Below are 20,659 nucleotides of genomic sequence, written 5' to 3'. Positions count from 1 at the left end.
AAAGATCAATGCAGCACTGTTTTGCAAAGGAGCTGTGTCAGTCACCTCTCTTAAATTCCACAACAGAAACCAAACTCTGCAAAGTTGGAGCAGGCCTCACAGTGCCACCAAGTGCTGAATTTCCTGGAGGGGAAAGACTTTAGGCCACTGCATCGTAGCTTTCGACATTCAATTGTTTGTTATGAATATTGAAAACTCAATAAAATTTATTGCACTAAAAAAAAAAAGAACCAGCATCAGCCTTATATATAGTCAAGTTCGCCTAATGTTTTTAACACCTTCTTTCATTAATTCCCTCTGTACGAGGTATTTGCGGATGGCTAGTACCTTGACTGGGAGCTATCAAAGACCCTACGCCATCATCAAGGTATACAAAAATTAACTTCTCAAAGCAGCTCATTTCTGGGGGCAGGAAGGGAATAAGGGAGAAAGTTACAATCTGAAGGTTAATTTTTGTGATGCATGTACCCTCATTAATCTTCCAAGTAGCTGAGTCATATTGGGGGGGTGAGGAAGTGCCTAACCCCTGCAGAGCTACTAATGGGCAGCCTTGCACTCTCTGCCACACACATAAGGCACATCAGCACCTGCAATGGGGTGGAGAGTGCTGGTAAGTGAATGCCTGTCTTTCTCCTTTTGCATGCATGGTCGAGTACAGAAAACTCTCAGTAAACCGGCACCCAAGGGGATTAGTGGATGCCAGATAACTGTAGTTTCTGGTTGGTTGAGTTACTCTAAAAATAGTTTTGACTCCTTCCCATCTCACTCTCTTCCTCTATCATCCCCCCATCCCTTCGGTCTGGGTCACTTTCTCTCCCCTCTTATGGGTCCATTTCCCCTTCCCTGTTACCTCATTATACTAAAGTACACTAGTTATTTAACACAGGTTTTAAGTGTGTGAGGAAAATCATTACCACTTTTGTAAATACCACTAATGTACATTCCCATGACATTGTATTTTAATTTTCTTTATTTAAAAATTTTGTAACCCACATAAACTAAAATCATCTTAAAGTGTGGGGACAGAGCAGAGAAAGATGAGGAATTAACCCAAAATACCATAACGTGTTAATGGTTACGTAAGGGAACACATACCATGCGTTAACAACAAAAATTAATGTGTGCTAAGTGCAAACCTTGTGCAGTAAATGCAGGGCATCTACTGTGCATCTACCCTGCATTTACCACACAGGGCAAAGAGTTAATGCTAGAGCACATTTTGATACTTCACCTTTCAAACTTTTGGGGCAGTCTCAGGATTGCACCAAAAGTCAGCATCTTTGGGCAAAGACCTGAATCGTCTTCAAACACCTGTCATCAATTTAGATGACTTGGGTAATTGATGCATCCACTTATTGTTTTCACTAATTCTTTTCTGAACCGCATAGAACTTAATGGTTATGCAATATACAAGTGTTTTTTATGTTATGTACTATTGAATGTTATCAGCCCAGGCATATTTATTTATTTCGATTTCTATCCCGTTCTCCCAGAAGCTCAGAAAGGGTTACAAGTAGACATTCACAATCGTTTGAAGACAGACTAGTCATGACAACAAATAGGTTACAGTAGACAATAACAGAGTTATTCTAGAGACCAGACTGGTCATAGCGAAGAGTACTAGAAGTCTATTGAGGAAGCAATTTTCAATGGCCCAATTGATGGAAGAGGAAGGTCTTTACTGCTCCGCGGAAGGTCATTAGTGAGTCTAGCGACCTGATCTGTGTGGGTAGTCGGTTCCATAGCTGAGGTAGGAAATGGCTGTAGGATCTTTTGTACGCCAGACTCATTCGGAAGGATCTCCCTGCGGGAATGCTGAGTCTTTATCATCACAGCATTCCTAACCTAAAACCAAACTGGAGACATCCGCAGTGGTGTTATCCATCCCTCTCAATCCAATTTGCCAAACAAATCCCTCATTCCGCCCCCCCCCCACCTCTCCAACCCCAATGTAATCACCCCAAATAGCCCCTTCCTCATATCTAGGCCCCACCCAGATGTTCAAATCCCAACCCCACAATGACCAGGTGATCCCTGGGTCCTACAACATCTGGCTCTAGCTTCCAAAATGGCCGTGAAGATGCTTAACAGCTTCGTGATACTATTTCCAGGAAGAAGCCTTTTGTATGATGGTAGAGATTGTCTCTAATGAGTTTAATATACAGTACTGCATATGTCTGGCAGCATTGTAATGATTATTAGTAGTAGTTGGATGTCTGAGGGGGGATTTGGAAGAGAGGCTACTTTGAGAGGGATTGAGGACTGGGGAGTTTTGCTATGCAGATTGGAAGGATCTGTTCCTGGAGATGGGGAATTGGAATGAGGGACGCTGCACGGTGGAAAATGAAGGGATTGGGAGAGAACAGGGGAGATCAGATCAAGCAATGGGGTGGGGAGGGGAGGGAGACAGAAGAACTGCTATATTACACCTGTGGCTACCAGGACTGTGGAATCAGAGCTGAGTCAGTAAAAGATGTACTGAGTTTGACCCCCAGCTTTCAAAAAAATTCTTACATTATAATGTATTTTAAATTTAGCATTTTATACTTATATTTTTTTATTCAGGGTGTTTGTTCACCAAACACGGAATCCCGCAGGTTCCATTTTGTCAACGTTGCTATTTAACATCTGTATGTCGTCACTTCTGACGGTGGGCCAATCTATTGGCTTTACTACGTTTGCTTATGCCGACGATGTGCAATTAATCCATCCCATTAATCTTAACAATATAGAGGAGGTTGTATCCATAAACCATAAATTAGAAAAAATTAAAACATGGTTAGACTCAAACAAATTGTCTCTTAACATCAGCAAATCAAAACTTATGATCTTTCCTTTCAAAGAAGGAATAACGCATCAGGCCCCTCTGAAGTTTGAATTGCTCCCTATCAAAGCTGTCCCTTCTCTAAAACTGTTAGGAGTCACTTTTGATAGTCAGTTTTCTTATCACATTCATATTAGCACGGTTGTTCAGAAATGTTTTATCCTTTTAGATTGATTCTTTGAATACATTGATCCATTCTCTAGTAATTTCTTGCATAAGACTACTGTAACGCCCTTTATAAAGGCATTACAAAAAAGGAAATTAGACGGCTTCAGATTGTGCAAAACACAGCTATCAAGATCATTTGTGGCGCTAAGAAATACGATCATGTCTCACCTCTTCTATTCAGTGCACATTGGTTACCCGTTGAACATAGAATTAGTTATAAAATCCTACTTTTAACCTTTACAAGACTAAATAATCAACCGCAGTTTATTAACAGACTTTTAATTCCTTATAATTCTTTAAAATCGCTTCGTTCAATGTCACAAAATCTTCTCGTCATACCTTCTTTAAAATTAATCAACACGTTGCGTTCCAATAACTTTGCTGTCACTGCCCCAACTCTCTGGAATTCACTGCCAAATCATTTGCAATAAAACAATTCAAATCAAAATTAAAAACATTTTTGTTCCAGGATGCCTTTGGACAATAACTGTCCTCTTAAGGACAAAAATAAACAAATTTTATTGCTTTTTACCCTAACCTATTGTTCTTTCCTTTTTTGTTTTGCTTTTTCTTTCACGATTGTAGTTCTTCCCTTTCTCTCCTATTGTTTGAAGTAAGTCCATTTGTCTTATTATGTGTTTTATTAAGATGCTTTGGTTTTTTCTAGTACCCCTGATTTTTAATCTGTTTTTATATAAATTTTATATTGTACACTGCTCAGAAATTTGATTAAGCGGTTTAAAAATTTTTCTTAATAAACTTGAAACACGGTGACAGAATTCATCACCGCTCCCATCCTCATGGATAATTGTGGGAAACCATCCCCATATCATTCGAGAGGGAAGAATCAGAGTAGGCATAGCCACTGACCATCACGCCCTGCATTGAAGAATGTTGGTGTACAAGGACTGACACTAATGAATGACACGGGATGGTTTCCCGTGATTATCTGCAGGGACAGGGATGGTGTATTCTGTGGTTCATTCGTCCTAATTTTGTACATAAATATCCTATTTTTCTATAGTTAATCAAATTTCTCTTAGATATTTTTTTAGAGACAGGGTTCCCCAGCACAGAATTATATGAACAGATGCCCAATTGGTTACATCTAGAGTCTGATTTAATGTCACCGCTCCATCTTAATCATGTGATAAGTGTACAAATTCCAAACTTTGTTGTTCTTGAATGATTTGCTTATCACTCCAGTTAAAAATTCTACACAGATATCCTTATGGCTAAACCCTGCAATTACTATCAATGGTTCCATGATCATTTGGAAAATTTGGAATCAGAATGTTTGATGTCCTTTCAGACCCTGCAACAGAATTTTGCCTTACCATTCTCACAATGTTTCAAATTGTTGCAACTTCAGCATGATATTAAGGCTGGTTTTCCATCACTAGTTTCTCTGAGGGAGCAACCAAATTTACCTATATTTTGTTACACTGTGGGAGTCCAAGGTTATGAAGCCTGCAGATGGTATAGTGTTCATATCTAATTAAGAAACCTCTCTCATGGCTTCAGTCTATTTGGACTGGAGAATTGCAATGTTCTATTCCACCTGAGAACTGGAAGAAAATATGGACCCAAAGGATACAACATACTCTTTATTTTATGCTTCACAGAACACTTTAGGCACAGGTTAAGTCATAGAAATTGGATGCCAGTAAATCTAATGCATGCTGGAGCTGCAAAAAAACAAGTGAGTACATTGGACCATCTTTTGTTTTACTGCCCAGTAGTTCAATTATTCTGGCAAGAGGTTTGGGTCAAAATACAACGTATATTGGAAATTTATATGCCTTTATCATATGGCTTGATGATATGTGGAGCACGTGTTATATCAAGAACTTTATTGACAGTAAATAAAAATAAACTGTTTTTGATATTGACTGGAATGGCATTGCAATCAGTTAAGAACTGGAAAGACTTTACACTCCTAAATTATCACTTTTGATAGGAGACAATATGTCTCTTTTATAGATATGAAGGTAACTTAGCTGAAAGGTCTGGTAATGTGACCTTGTTTAAAGATGTGTGGAGCCCTTTGAAGGGTTTTGTTAAACAGTACGTGTGATAGTATGAATGACCTGCTAGACAAATGGAAGGGAGAGAGAGTGGGGGTTGGGTAAAGGTGGGTGGGAGGTTAGGAGTTGGGTAAGGGAGGGATGGGGAGATAAGGTACTGATGATACCAAAATCTGCAATAGAGTAGACATGCCGGATGGTGTGAATAACATGAAGACCTGGTGAGGCTTGTAGAATGGTGTGAAATTTGGCAGTTAAAATTTAATGCTAAGAAATGCAAGGTCAGAGGGAATGGTACAGTTTAGGGGGTGAATAACTTATGTGCACGATGGAAGAGTAGGGCTTGGGTGTGATTGTATGTGATGATATTAAGGTGGCCAAACAGGTTGAAAAGGTGATGGTGAAAGCTAGAAGGATGCTAGGTTGCATAGGGAGAGGTATGGCCAGTAGGAAAAAGGAGGTATTGATGCCCCTGTAGAAGACTCTGGTGAGACCTCATTTAGAATATTGTGTTCAATTCTGGAGACCTTCAAAAAGATATAAAAAGTATGGAGTTGGTCCAGATGAAGGCTACTAAAATGGTACGTGGTCTTCATCATAAGGCGTATGGGGACAGACTTAAAGATCTCGATACGTATACTTTGGAGGAAAGGCGGGAGAGGGAAGATATGATAGACGTTTAAATACCTATGTAATGTAAATGCACATGGGTCGAGTCTTTTTCGTTTGAAAGGAAACTCTGCAATGAGAGGGCATAGGATGAAGTGAAGAGGTGACAGTAATCTGAGGAAATACATTTTTACGGAAAGGGCGGTAGATGCATGGAACAGTCTCCCGGAAGAGGTGGTGGAGACAGAGACTGTCTGAATTCAAGAGGGTCTGGGATAGGCACTTGGAATCTCTCAGAGAGAGAAACAGAAAATGGTTACTGCGGATGGGCAGACTGGATGGGCCATTTGGCCTTTATCTGCCATCATGTTTCTATGTTTCTCTAAGAGGTGATAGGCTCTGGAGTAATTTTTACAGAAAAGATGGTAGATGCATGGAACAGTCTCCCGGAAGAGGTGGTGGAGACAGAGATTGTTTCTGAATTCAAGAGGGCCTGGGATCTCTCATTGAGAGAATTCATGGTTACTGTGGCCGGGCAGACTGGACGGGCCATCTCCTAATGGAAGTATGTTGTGACGTATTAACCAAGAGAATAAAGGTCAACTGTTGTGTCTAAGTCACTGTTTTATCGAAATCGACTTTTTTCCTCACAGGTGGACAATTCTCGTGTGGAAATTGAAGGTTTCTGGGGTTTTGGGCCTTTGCGAGTTCTCTAAAGCAACCTTTAAGGCAGCAGAACCGCCACCACTGCCTTGTTCTCCCCCCTCCCTCCCGGACGTCATGCGCGACGCGACGCGACGCGATGACGTTTTATCCGCGCATGCGCGGACGCCCCTTCCCGACACCATCCCGTCGGGAAGCTTTTCCCAAAACCCGGAGAGCCGTCCGAACGTCTGGTAACCCTAGTCAAGCACAAGGCTGCCTTCCCAATTTCACTTTCTGATTGCCGTAAAAAGGCCGAGGGTATTTCCCCATCCACATCCTTCCTAAACCCAATCTCTAAAGCCTGGAATGAGTCTTCCCGCCTATTCTTAGACCCAATCAGAAAAGCCCATCCTTCTAGAGCCAATCGGTAAAGCTTGAATGAGTATCTTCCCGCCTACTCCCTTCTTTAATGCCAATTAGTAAAGGCCTAATCTACCCGCCCACCTCCTTCCTAGACCCAATCACTAAAGCCTGAACCCGCCTATTCTTAGACCCAATCATGAAAGCCCTTCTTTATAGAACCAATCGGTAAAGATTGAATGAGAATCTTCACGCCTACTGCCTTCCTAGAACCAATCAGTAAAACGAGTGAATCTTCCCGCCCACCTCCTTCCGAGAACCAATCAGTAAAGCTTGAACGAGAATCTTCCCGCCTACTCCCTTCTTCAAGCCAATTAGGAAAGGCCAAATCTACCTGCCCACCACCTTCCTAGAGCCAATCAGGTAGCGTATATCTTCTTTCTAGAACCAATCAGTAAAGCTTGAGTGAATCTTCCCGCCTACGTGCTTTCCTATTGGTACCTGCAGCCAATCAGTAAGTCTGCTCCGTTGTGCTAGCCTACAAGGAAGCTTTTGAAGGCGGAGCTTGCTGGGACGCGTGTTCCTGACTTTGGCCAATCAACGTAGCCATCACTCCTATGACCTTCCCAGAGTAGCTCGAGGGATCAAGCCGCTGTCAGTGCAGGTAAAGGACTATATGCTTAGTGGAAGGATATATGCATGCATGCATGTGAGGTATATAGCTAGGGTTGGTGGACGCAGGTTGCTTAGCAACAGAGATGGGCAACTCCGGTCCTCGAGGGCCAGAATCCAGTCGGGTTTTCAGGATTTCCCCAATGAATAGGTATTGAAAGCAGTGCATGCAAATAGATCTCATGCATATTCTAATCTAATCTAATCTAATCCTTAGGTTTGTATACCACATCATCTCCACGCGGTTTACAGTAGGAGAAATAGGAAGGAACTACAACAGAGGGTTAGAGGTAGAAGTGTGAAGAAAATTCATTGCAGAAATCTTGAAAACCCGGATTCCGGCCCTTGAGGACCGGAGTTGCCCACCCCGAGCTAGAAAGTGTAAGCAGCAATAGTTTGTCTTTTTTCACAGATGACAGAGATTTGAAAAAAGAGTTAAATCCCTGGAACATCGGGAACATCTGGACCCATGGCCACACCCCCTAGGACTGTCACACCCTGGTCCGCCTCCCAGCCCCGCCCCCAGACAGAATCCACGCATGCGCGGATACCCCTTCCCGACATGATTTTGCCGGGAAGCTTTTTAAAACCCGACCCCCGGACATGTCCGGGGGAAATCCAGATGTCTGGCAACCCTACCCTGGAGGGAATGGACAACATGAAAAAAGATCTGTAAAAATTACATGAATAGCCTAATAATGTTTGGTAGCTAAAATTTTAATGCGAAGAAATGCCAAATGATGGTCTTGGGATTTAGACATCCAAAGGAGCTGTGTGATAGGAGCAAGAGGCTAATAATATGCACAGATCCGCAGAGGAACCTTGAGGATCTGAAGATGGCAGTGGCCAAAGCCAGAGAGAGGCATATTCAACAGAAGAAAGGAGGTGTTAATGCATCTGTGTCAGTTTTGGAGGCCGTATCTCGCTAAGGACATAAAAATAACTTGAAGCTGTTCAGATGAAAACAGGAATGATATGGAGTTTGCACCAAAATTGTATAAGAGACCTGAAAGCCTGAATAATGTACAGTACTGTACATAAGAACATAAGAATTGCCGCTGCTGGGTCCATCGTGCCCAGCAGTCCGCTCATGCAGCGGCCCCCCCCCCCCCCCCCCCGAGTCAAAGACCAGTGCTCTAAATGAGTCCAGTCTCACCTGCGTACGTTCCAGTTTAGCAGGAACTTGTCCAGCTAAGTCTTGAAACCCTGGAGGATGTTTTCCCCTACAACAGACTCTGGAAGAGCGTTCCAGTTTTCTATCACTCTCTGGGTGAAGAAGAACTTCCTTACGTTTGTATGGAATCTATCCCCTTTCGGCTTTAGGGAGTGCCCCTCCTGTTCTCCCTACCTTGGAGAGGTTAAACAACCTGTCTTTTATCTACTTTGTCTTGAATCCCTGGAGGGTGTTTTCCCCTATAACAGCCTCCAGAAGAGCGTTCCAGTTTTCTACCACTCTCTAGGTGAAGAAGAACTTCCTTACGTTTGTACAGAATCTATCCCCTTTTAACTTTAGAGAGTGCCCTCTCGTTCTCTCTACCTTGGAGAGGTTAAACAACCTGTCTTTATCTACTAAGTCTATTCTCTTCAGTACCTTGAATGTTTCGATTATGTCCCCTCTCAGTCTCCTCTTTTCAAGGGAAAAGAGGCCCAGTTTCTCCAATCTCTCACTGTACGGCAACTCCTCCAGCCCTTTAACCATTTTAGTCGCTCTTCTCTGGACCCTTTCAAGTATCACTGTGTCCTTCTTCATGTACAGCAATCAGTGCTGGACGCAGTACTCCAGGTGAGGACGCACAATGGCCCGGTACAGCGGCATGATAACCTTCTCTGATCTGTGTATCTTAGAGCAGGGGCTATGTTTATGTTTCTTTGTAACTAGATATGCTGCTAGGCCGAAAGTCCATCAAGCCCAGTATCCTGTTTCCAACAATGGCCAACCCAGGTCCCAAGTAATAAAGAGATTTTATGCTGCTTATCCTAAGAATAAGCAGTGGATTTCTTCAAGCCATCTGAATAATGGCCTTTGGACTTCTCTTTTAGGAAATTATGTAAACCTTTTTTAAACTCTACTAAGCTAACTGATTTCACCACATTCTCCTGCAACCAATTCCAGAGTTTAATTACACTTGTGAAGAAATATGTTTTCTGGTTGATTTAAATAGATTTAAAACTACTTAGTAGCTTCATCACATGCCCCCTATTCCTAGTATTTTTGGAAAGAGTAAACAAGTGACTTGCATCCATCCACCCTTTCCACATCAGGCAGCATTTTATAGACCTATCACAGTGTTACTCAACCTGCGGTATGCATACCCCAGGGGGTACGCGGGCTGGCCACCACACGGGATCTCTCCCTTCCTGCTGAAGCCGCCACTGATTCCTCCCTGCCACCCGATACGCTCCATCCACACCTCCCTCCCAGTCCGCCGCCACCCCCTGCCACTGCCGCTCTCCATCCAATCATCCCCCACTGCTGCCACAACTTCAGGCAAGGAAGGGCGATTGCACGCCGCTGGCCCACAAGCCTTCCCCCCATGTCAATTCTGACGTTGGAGAGAAGGTTCCGGGCCAGAGCTGTGGAGTTGGTACAACAAATTTTCACACTCTAATTTTTCTACAGTCTGACCTTGGCTCCAGCTCTGACTGACCCTAGCTGATATTAAGATTTAAATTTTTTGTTCTGGATGTAAAGTAATGGTAAGTATAAAATGATAAATTTACTTTATATTATAATGCTTTTTTATTTTGAAGCTGCAATTAGTTGATACATTTTTACCAACTCCATCTCCATTTTTAAATAAAAAAATAAACCAGGTGGGTTATAGCTGGGATTAGCTGAGGAGGCAACTTTAACTTAGTAAATCTATATTAGCTAAAACTGTACAAGAAAATATTTTAGCCCCCCAAAAAGCCTGAGCTTGGAGTCGCAACATGGTTACCCAGAAGGTGTAAATCTTAATTTCTGTTAGGCTCTGGCTCCTGACACTTATTGTTTGGTTCGGTTCTAGTACCCCAGGTGAGGGGACCATGCCTCCAGAGCCACCCCATAACTTCTCCTGGGTGGCTCCTCATCTGGCAGGGATGGCAATGCCGAGGCTGCCGGCCCACTACCAGTACCTGTATGAGAACGGTATCCGTCACCTGGTGACTCTGTGTGAGAGGAAACCTCCCTACCATGACACCTGTCCCGGCATCCAGCTTCACCACATCCGCATTGAAGACTTCTGCCCCCCAACTCTGGACCAGATTAAACGTTTCCTGCAGCTTGTAGAGGAGGCCAGCGCCAAGAAAGAGGTATGTGTGTGTAGAACAGAAAGACCTGTCTAAGATGGTTTACGGAGAGAGGAGCTTGTCTAAAGGCAGAGGATGGGCCAAATGTGTCTTTAAGGTCTTTCTGCAAAGCAGCAGGAAAAAATAGTGCTGTGAGCCTCAGAGATTTTTTCCCTGTTCCGAATTCTGGTCCTTGCGAGAACAGTTTCATAGTTTTCCCACCCTTTGGGATCAACCTCTGCTTTCCATTCATCTCAAGACATCTTTTAAAACATGTAAGACATTTGCTGTAGTTCCCTGCCTTCATTTCAGATTTATCCTTTTTACCCCATCTCTGCTTTTGTAAGTTCTATCTTTGTAATCATTTTAAAGTAATGGAGCTGCTTTCTGCTCTTTTTGATAGATTTTCATGCAACCTCAGCCACCTTGTGTTTGTTCCTCTTTCAGTCCCTTTTACATTTGCACTCTTGAGCTGTACACTGCTTTAGATACAAGGCTTACTCTTTGCCCTGTCCTGTATGGCATGTAACTCTGGAGACATTATATTTACATGCTTGCATATTTCCATAGGACCCCAGAAGAAGGTTGTCTTATACCAAAACACAGACCATGTTGGGTCCACACCACAGAATAGATACTGTGTCTCATTTGGATTTTTCAAGTGAACGCACCGTTTTACCTGTGAAGACTGGTTTGCATAAACTGCTTATCAAGAGCATCGTCTTGTTTTGTTTTCTGGTTGATCCCCTGTGACTGTAGATTTTCTTCTGTTTGCCTTGGCACGTGATTGCACTCTTATGCTTTCTGCAGGGTGTGGGAGTCCACTGCCTTCACGGCTATGGGAGGACTGGCACCATGCTTGCCTGCTACCTGGTGAAAGCACAGAAAATTACCGGTGTGGATGCCATCCAGGAAATCCGGCGCCTGAGGAAGGGCTCCATTGAAACACATGAGCAGGAGAAAGCCATTATCCAATTTCACCACCACATCAAGTGAGACTGGGGCACAATGCCTCTGTCTGCAATCCTGGAGCTCCAGGGTAAACTTCCCCTCGCTCCCCCTGGGGGAGATAAAAACATGTCTCCTGTTTCTTTGCTGCTATCACTGTATGTACCTAAGGAAAGCTGGGTTCTGCTGTGCTATTTGTCACAACTTTTTCATGCCACAGTACACAGAACGGTAGGAATATGAAATCAAAATAAATCTGGATTTATTATTTATGTGCATGAGAAGAGATTCACAGAGCCCTTGAAAATATTTAAGGGTAGCAACCATCAAAATGACGTTTTCCAAAAGATCAGGGTCAGCTCACTCGCTAAAAAAGAAAAATACTTTTGAAATATATAAAATGGTAAGCAAAAGCCAAGTTAGGCTAAAAACTTAAAAAAATAAAGCAGTAATTTTAGCTTCTACTTGACAACTGTTCTTTCTGAGTCTGGTCTAAATGCCTTCTGGTGCCATAGTCTCATGTAAATCCCGGCCCCCTCCCTCAAGAGGCTCCGGTTCTGTACACGGTGAATCTTGTTTGCTGAGGTGGAAGGCTTATCGTGAAATAGTCATCCTTCTACTGCCATCCCAAATCAACCTGATTGCCTTCAGAGGCTGCATCCTGAGCGCTAATTCTTCAACTCTATCTGGGCAACAGATTCTATTATATAATATCTGGTGCACTTGTATTTAGGCATATCCATTTATGCCAAGTCAAGAGCAGGTCGAAATGTGCACCCCTGAATGGAGCACTTAGCACAGAAATTGCAGTAATATCATGGCCAACAAAAAAAAAGTTTTTCTTTGCTACTGAGAACTTAACCTTTTCGTATCATGTGTCCCGGATGACGGGACATTCCAAAAATGACATAGACAGTGGATAAACAGTCTATATGGACTAATAAAGAGCCAGGAACACAAAATATTTGAATTGACAGACTTATGACTTTACAATAGCCGTAAATGATAACGGTGAATAATACAAAACTTTGCTAAAATAATTACGATTGGAACCAAATTTATTACGATAGGAAAAGGTTAAGAAGTGTTCTTAATTTAATGACGCTGGTTTCAGATCTGTAATTGAAATTCAGCTAGCAAGTCATGTTTCCGAGATACACGTTACTGATTTTTTTAGACAGTTTTATCCTAACTCAACACTTACTAAGGATCTACAGTATGTGTGTATATATAATAGATGTTAATTTGGGGAATGCACTAACTTGGCTCTGTATAATATTAAAGCACATATACTTAAGCATTTAAGGAAGAACTAACATTTTTACAGAGCAAAATTTCGAAGATTAGGCAAGCAATGTAGTCATTTTAGTTACAATTTAGGGATCTTTAAACAAGGGAAATGTGCTACAAGGTAAAATATTGTTAGAAAACAGAATGATTAATTTCAAGTTTCAAGTTTTATTTAAGATTTGATGTACACGTAATGTCTTAATTTCAAAGCGTATTACAAATTTAAAAAAATTAAAAACTGGGAAAACATTACATATAAACTATAACATTAGAGAAACTCATTAGCACTGTTCTCCCTAGAAGTTTTTTCCAGCAGGGTGGGGTGGGGTGGGACGGGGAAATTTGGTGGGGAAAATTAAAAGTAACTTCCTTTAAGGTTTGACACTTGGGCAGATCCTCTTATTCCAAATAACTACTGGCCAGTATCAAACCTTCCATTTCCTTCAAAACTACCCTTCTTGAGAGTGGTATTCAACCAACTTCAAACTCATGTTGAATCTAATGCAGAGAAACAGTAGTTCCTGCCTTAGGGCTCCTTATACAAAGCTGCGATAGCAATTCTGCCACAGCGAATGCACTGAAGCCAATAGGAATTGAATGGACTTTGGTGCATTTGCCATGGGAGAATTGCTACTATAGCTTTGTAAAAGGGGCCCTTACTGAGTGAACTCCATAGTCACCTAGACCAGTGTTTCTCAACTTCTTCAAGCCAAGTACCCCCTAAGTCTAACAAATACCAACCAAGTACCCCAGCCCAAGCTCCGCCCCTGACCCCACCCCCATTATAATAGTGCTTGTAATTGATTTCTTCCATTCATTTTTCATGTACACACAATATAATCTTATTAATTCATAACGGTAACTACAAAATTTAAAAAAACACAAAGCACACTGTATGCAGAGAAAATGTTAATTATCATTTATATTTGTTTTATTTTTCAAAGAGGTCAAGGCAGATGCCTTTAAAATATGCAATGTCACCTCAGTAACAACTATAGAAGAATAGACAGCAGATTATAAATTCTCAAAACTGACACATTTCGATCACTAAATTGAAAATAAAATCATTTTTCCTACCTTTGTTGTCTGGTGATTTAATTAGTTTCTGGGAGGAATTCCTTCTGACCGTACATTCCCTTCCCCCAACCAACATCCTCTCTCTGTCCCTCCATGAGTCCAACTTTTCTTCCTCTCTCCTCCACCCCTATTGGCAACATATTTCCCTCCTCTATTATGATCTTGCATCTCTCTGTTCTTCCTCAGGATCTCTCTCCCTCTGTCTCTTCTGTCTACACCTCCCATAGTCTAGCATCTGCCTCTGTCTTTCCCCTTTGGTCCAGGCCTATCTCTCTCTGTCTTTCTTCTGCTTACAATACCCCCCCCATGTCTAGCATTTGTTCTCCTTTCTCTACCTCTCTCTTCCTCCCTCCCTGGTCCAGCATCTTTCCACCTCTCTGCAGTCTCTCTCTTTCTTTCCTCTATACACCCCTAAGTCCAACATCTGCCCCCCTCTCTTCTGCCTCTTTGTTTCAGGTTTCTCCCTCTTTCTCTCTTCCTTCTAACATTTTGAGTCCTCCCACCTTTGATCCGGGTCTTTCTGTCTCTCTCATTCTGTCTTCCCCCTCTCCAGGGCCTGGCATCTCTCTCTCAGTTCAGGGTGTTTCTCCTATCTACCCCCTCTAGTCGAGCATCTGCCCTGGCTTTCCCCTCCCTTTTAGTTCAAGTCTGCTGTCCCATCCCTCCTCAAGGTCTTTTTCTGTCTCTCTCCCTCCCCCCCGGTGTCTCTATGGCAATCCCAATTCCGCTGGGGACCTCGCAATGGGTGGGGCCTTACCTCAGCTGCTTCCCACACCCAGCGAGAGAGGTCATCTTCCACGCTGTGACCGCCGCTTATCGAGGACCAATCTTTAAAACTAATTAATGCAGCCTGCAGAGTGAACCTATTAAGCTGCCGTTGGCCTCCGCAGCACATTAAGAACATAAGAATAGCCTTACTTGGTCAAACCAGTGGTCTATCAAGCCCAGTAGCCCATTCTCATGATGGCCAGTCCAGGTCATGGTTCCTGGCCAAAACCCAGGGGCGGGACCGTGGCAAAGGGAATGTGATGCGGAGGCCGACAGCAGCCTACTAGGTTCGCTCTGCAGGGTGCCGTAATTAGCTTTAAAGGTGAGACTAGGGGGGAATCTGGAGGACGCTGAGGGGGAAGCGCCCGGCTAAAAGACGCTAGGAAGAACACTGCTCTTCTTGGTTGGGCTGAAAACTTTTCAGCAGCACATCGTACTTGCAAATGAAGGGTCGTGGGGCACCACCAGCAAAGCTGAAAAACATACAAGAGGAAACAGACTCACAAAATTATCCTAATGATTTTAGTCTGCAATTATTTATGAAAAACAATCAATTGTATATTCTTCACAGCAATTCCATTTACCTGTATCAGATGTACATAGTACTTGGTTTTCAATGCATATTATTTTCATTTGCAAAATTCTACCTGTCCAACACAGACAGCTGAATAGCAGATTTTCAGAGCCCTATGCAAGTGTCCCTCTGATAGTTATAAGAGCATGAACACAATACAGATAGCTAGAAAGCAGATTTTCAGCAGAGTTTCATGTGACCATCACACATCTAGAAGTTGTAAGAATGTGATACACAAGTATGACAAATGAAATGATACATGTAGAGAATGAATGGAAGCTGAAGGCAGTAGAGAGGGTGCTGCAGGGCAGGAATGAGATGCATTGGCAGAGCTCTGTGTATGAGGGTCTCCGTGCCAGGGAAGGAGTGAGATGCATTGGCAGCGGGATCTCTTTGTCTGTGTGAGGGTCTCAGAACTGGAACAGCAGAGCAGAAAGGAGGTGCATTGGCAGAACAAGTATACTAGAATAGGAGGAGATGATTTGGAAGAACTCTGTGTGTGTGAGAGAGGGTCTTGGCACTGGCGATGTTGCGGGGCAGGAGTGAGGTCCATTAATAGAGCTGTGTTGGGGGTGGGGGGAGGCTCCATTCACATCTCACTTGCCCCTAAGCTGTTTTTGACTGTCTTCTCGTCCTGCTCTAATCTTTATTCCTCCCAGCATGATAAGAGCTCTCCCTCCTATTAGAGCTTTTTATCTGCTTTCATCAGTTTCTGGAGCTAGTGGACCCCGTGAGACTCGAGTCCTGTACGGTTCAGAGTTATATTTGTAATAGAAGTCAAAGGGGTTCACAAATTAAAATTCTAAAACCAAATAAAGGGGGTGGGGAACCAGCTCCAATTAACCATAGTTCAGGTTAAAGCCTGCACAGGAGAAAGCAGATGCAGCTCCCTCTTTAAAGTCATGGCAAAAGACACCTCTAGGCACAGATCACCCATCGGAAATCCATCCCTGGCCGTTGCCCAGATTCACTGCTGTCAGACAGAGGAGGAATGAGAGCTGTACCAAAAGACCTGAGATGGAATTTCAAGTCTTCCACTTTTCATATCAAAAAAACTGAGTTAGCGATGTGAACTATGCAGTCCTTTGCAGGTAAAGTGATGCTTTTATCAAGTGGAATTTATATTTCCTCTATCACACACACAAATCTCAATGACTTGGGGCCTCCTCTATCAAACTGCACTAGCAATTTCTAGCACAGGGAGCCGCACTGAATGGCCCACACTGCTCCCGATGCTCAGAGAGTTCATATGAGTGTCAGGAGCAGCGTCGGCCATTCAGCGCAGCTCACCACACTACAAACTGCTAGCGCAGTGTAATAGAAGAGAGGGTTAGTGAGTGTGAGGCAATACAGAAAACACACAAATCTACATAGCAAAATACTAAAATCAAGTTGTAGACAAATTGTGAGTGAGAAAGTAAAAATAAAATTAAAATAAGCTGGAACTACTGGAAAGATATCTATATGTGTAATAGGTAATACTGGATAATGTGGTATATATCGCCATCTAGTGGAGATAGTGAAAAAGACAATGAATGATGAATTGACTAAAGTAAAAGATTTTCCAAATAATGTGGTAATAGCACCATCTAGTGGATGCAATAAAAAAAAGCACCGAATGGACTGCAAAGTGGGAAAGAGATGTAATAAATAAATGTTTATAAAAGTAACATAAACGCGAGTTATTGATCTCCTCCGAAATGCCTCTTTCTGCTAATGTTCACACTAAATGGGCCGCTTTTACAGATTATTTGGACTCTCTTTGAGAACTCAATACATCTGAGTATATTACTGCTCTCTGTTTCCACTTTCTTTCTCTTTTCTTCCTCCTCTTCTTTTTCTCTTTGGCCTCTGGGGGATCTCTCTTTTTCCTTCCCCCCTTTTTCCCTTTTTTCTTTCCCCTGATTTAAGATCCTCTTCCCCCCCTTTGACTTTTTCTTTATCACTCTCTCCTCTCCCTTTCTTTCCTCTTCCCCTTTTTATCACTCTCCTCCCCTATCTCTTTTTGATTATCACAAGAATCCAATGACAATATTATTGTGATATATATACACATAATTTTTTCCTTTATATATATTTCTAGAATTCTTTTGTCTTGATTATGGTAACCATTTATTGTTGACCTGTTTGGTTTATTTTTTATTTCTGTATTTTTGAAAATCTTCAATAAATTTTCAAGAAAAAAAAAAAAAAAAAAAAGTAATATATAATATTTTTAAAAGTCTCAGTATTCAGATAGAAAAGGTGAAGGGCATCAATCTCATGACTCTCTGTTCTTGTCGACGTTGCCTCACCTTAAAAACAAATACAATCAAACTTTATGACACAGTTAATGATGCAACCAGTTTGGAACGGAACCAAAAGAGGTCAGCGAGAAAAAGAAACTGCGCATGCCCGAAGACATAAAAAAATCCCCAAGGGCTTCCCTTTCAAAGCTGCATTAGGGAGTCCCCCATGAGAAAGCCCCTAGGGACATGCATAGAAAAGACTTGGCCCTCTTCTATTAGCGCTAAAAACTGCTATTGCAGTTTCGTAGAAGAGAGGGTAAGTCATCATATATCACAACAGAAGATCCAGACAACACAAAGTATGACAAAATATGCAAATAAGTCAAGTGGAGAAAGCATTGAAAAGTACAAACCATATGATGAACAGAAGGTGAAATGCGATGTGGCTATATAGTGAGTGCAAGTCAATACAGAAAGCACCCACAAATACATAGCAAAATAAAATAAAAATCAACCTGTAGGTAAATCGTGGGTGAGAAAATAAACATACAATTTAAAGAAGCTGAAACTGATGGGGGGAAATCTATGTATAATACTAATGTATAATATCACCATCTGTTGGAAACGGTAAAAAAAAAAAAAAAAAAGGCAGTGAATGTGAATAGGCTGCAAAGTAAAAGATCCAGTATTTCAATTACAATGGCGCCATCTGGTGGAAACGGTAAAAAAGACAGTGATTGTGAATAGGCTGCAAAGTAAAAGATCCAGTATTTTAATTACAATGGCGCCATCTGGTGGAAACGGTAAAAAAAGACAGTGAATGTGAATAGGCTGCAAAGTACGGTACCCGCGACCAGGGCTTTCAAAAATAAATTTATTTGGAGCAGTTTTTCAGACTCTTGAGCTGGGCATAGGCTGGAGAGTGTGTGGCGCAGTGGTTAAAGCTACAGCCTCAGCACCCATGCTGCTCCTTGTGAGCCTGGGCAAGTCACTTAATCCCCCCATTGCCCCAGGTCCATTAGTCCACCAGGACAGATTGGGAAAAGGCTTAAATACCTGTCTGTAAACTGAGTGTACAGTATTTGTAACACTTCAAAAAGGTGCTATATGATCCCAATTCCTTTCCTTTATATGTCTACTTTGTCCTCCAAATCAAGGTGATATGTTTGTTATAAAATTAGCCTGTTTATGATTCTCCCAACTCTCTAAATAAACGCAGGCTGGGACCTGGCTCGTTTCACTTGCTGCTAGATAAGGATAGAGTTCAAGCATTTTCCCTATTTGGCCTGGTAGGCTCTCAGTCTATCTAATGTACCTGGGGCAATGGAGGACTGGGAGCAGCTTGGGATTTGAACCCACAACCTCAGGGTGCTGAGGCTAATTTTCACAACAGTGAAAAAGTGGCCCAAAATTTTATTTTCACTCAAATATCCAAATCACTATTTTTGAAACCCATTTTTAAGATGCTTTTCTATGCAGGTCACCTGCATAGTATCTAAATCTCAAGAGAGCATGTTGGATGTGCATTTTGGCAGGACTAGGGCGAACGTACGATTTGGACATTTTTCTGCAATGTAGCAGGGCCAAGAAGTGACATCAGAGAGAATTCCAATGCCGGCACAAGCAGCAGACCGGATTTAGGATTAAACTAAAAACATTCCTATTCAAAGACACTTACCATAGCATTTAAATATTTCCTCTCCAACAGCTAGCAAACTAAATATGAACCGCTTTTAAGAAGCGATCCCCCTTCCTGATATTATATCCTTCCCCTCTCTATTTGTTTTTTGTTTTTTTTTTAACAATGTAATGATTAACTTTCCCTTCTTCCTTTACCCCCAAGCTCACGTTCGTTCTTGTAATTTGCTCATTTAATGTTTACACTTCCCCTTCTCTCCTAATAATTTTATTTTTATTTTTTAACATTATAAACTGGCCAGGTGTTCTTGGATGGTCAGTATATTAAAATTAATAAACTTGAACGTGAAGTTACTCTTGCTGGTGAAGATTTAAAGAGGTCCGGGGGCAGAGAGGAGGGCATGGGGCGCCTCCCACCCTCTCTGAACCACTGTGGCCAATGGTTTGTGCAGGCAGAACAAGGAATCTTTCAATCCTTTTTCGTGCTGGATCCCAACACGGTCCAAGCCTTCTTCAGGGGTGTATGAATGAAGCCCAGTAGATGGCGCCAGAATACAGCTAATAAACCCAAAAAGGAAGATTTGAAGAACGCTGCCCGCTTCCACCTGAGCTGAAAGACGTCACTCCTGCTCTTTGTTCTAAAGATAATAGTCCATCTAGCCCTATCCTATTTCCAATAGTGGATAACCCAGGTCACAAGTACCTGGCAGAAACCCAAATAGTACTAATGTTCCATGCTACCGATCCCAGGGTAAGCAGAGGCTTCTCCCATATCTGTTTCAATACCAGAATATGAACTTTTCCTCCAGAAACTTGTCCAAACTTTTTTTTAATTCACCTACAGTAATGAACGATATTCATAAGCTATCCTGAAAACCTACCTGGCTGGTGTTTCCACAGGATGAGTTTGAGAACTGCTGCCCTACCCCCCCCCCCCCCAGGTGTCCAGCACCTCTGTCCTTCTCTTCCCCCCAAGATGATCCCCCTGCCACCACTCCCTACGGTCGCAGGGGGAGGGGGGAAGGCTGGCAGTGAAACATTGTCCAGCCACCAAGGGTAGCATCAGGGAAGCCCTTTGAAGGTCATTGTCATGCATTCTAGTGCCACCCTTTTAAAGAGCTTCCCTGTTCCTATTCGCCGGCTATACAGCTCAGCTCCCCACCCCCCTCCCCAGGATCAGAGCTGAGGCCCAGGGTGATTGTGACCTACCTCAGAGATGAAGTGACTCTCCTCAAAGCCTGACCTAGGATCAGTGACAGAGCCGGGGATTGGAGCTGAGCCAGTGCACATAGGAGTTGAGGTCGGGGAGTGACAGAGAAAGGGTTACATTTAGATTGTATCTTCCTGGTAATGCTAGATCCAGTTTCCTCATTTTGCGCCACACGTTACCTGTTGCAGCCAAACTTGCGCTTTCCATTTTCGCCACAGAATCCACTAGGGGGCGCCCATCTTGAGGAAACTACGTTTCCCAGTAGCCTCTTGGGCCGGACCCTGCCTCCTGTGTCTGATTGGCTTTTGAGGAGGCGGGGTTTAGAGTTCGCAGCCGGGACTGGCTGTCGCC

General features: G+C 42.6%; 1 protein-coding gene across 1 annotated transcript; it reads left to right on the top strand.

The window, feature by feature from the left end:
• Nucleotides 1-7,153: 7,153 nt before the first annotated feature.
• DUSP23 (dual specificity phosphatase 23) lies at nt 7,154-12,471 on the top strand. The gene is made up of 3 exons (XM_033923766.1): nt 7,154-7,297; nt 10,314-10,599; nt 11,386-12,471. The coding sequence occupies exons 2-3, from the start codon at nt 10,333-10,335 to the stop codon at nt 11,569-11,571; spliced, it is 453 nt and encodes a 150-aa protein (XP_033779657.1). The 5' UTR covers nt 7,154-7,297; nt 10,314-10,332; the 3' UTR covers nt 11,572-12,471.
• Nucleotides 12,472-20,659: the final 8,188 nt, after the last annotated feature.

Source organism: Geotrypetes seraphini, chromosome 16, assembly GCF_902459505.1.
Source record: "Geotrypetes seraphini chromosome 16, aGeoSer1.1, whole genome shotgun sequence".
In the NCBI taxonomy this organism is placed as follows: Eukaryota; Metazoa; Chordata; class Amphibia; order Gymnophiona; family Dermophiidae; genus Geotrypetes; species Geotrypetes seraphini.
This window is presented reverse-complemented; position numbering and strand designations above follow the sequence as displayed.

What these genes read in the sequence shown, in the direction of transcription:
- DUSP23 (XM_033923766.1), top strand. Translation starts at nt 10,333, where the DNA reads ATGCCTCCAGAGCCACCCCATAACTTCTCCTGGGTGGCTCCTCATCTG. An exon ending in AGGCCAGCGCCAAGAAAGAG is followed by an intron (nt 10,600 to 11,385) that starts GTATGTGTGTGT and finishes TGCTTTCTGCAG; the next exon opens with GGTGTGGGAGTCCACTGCCT.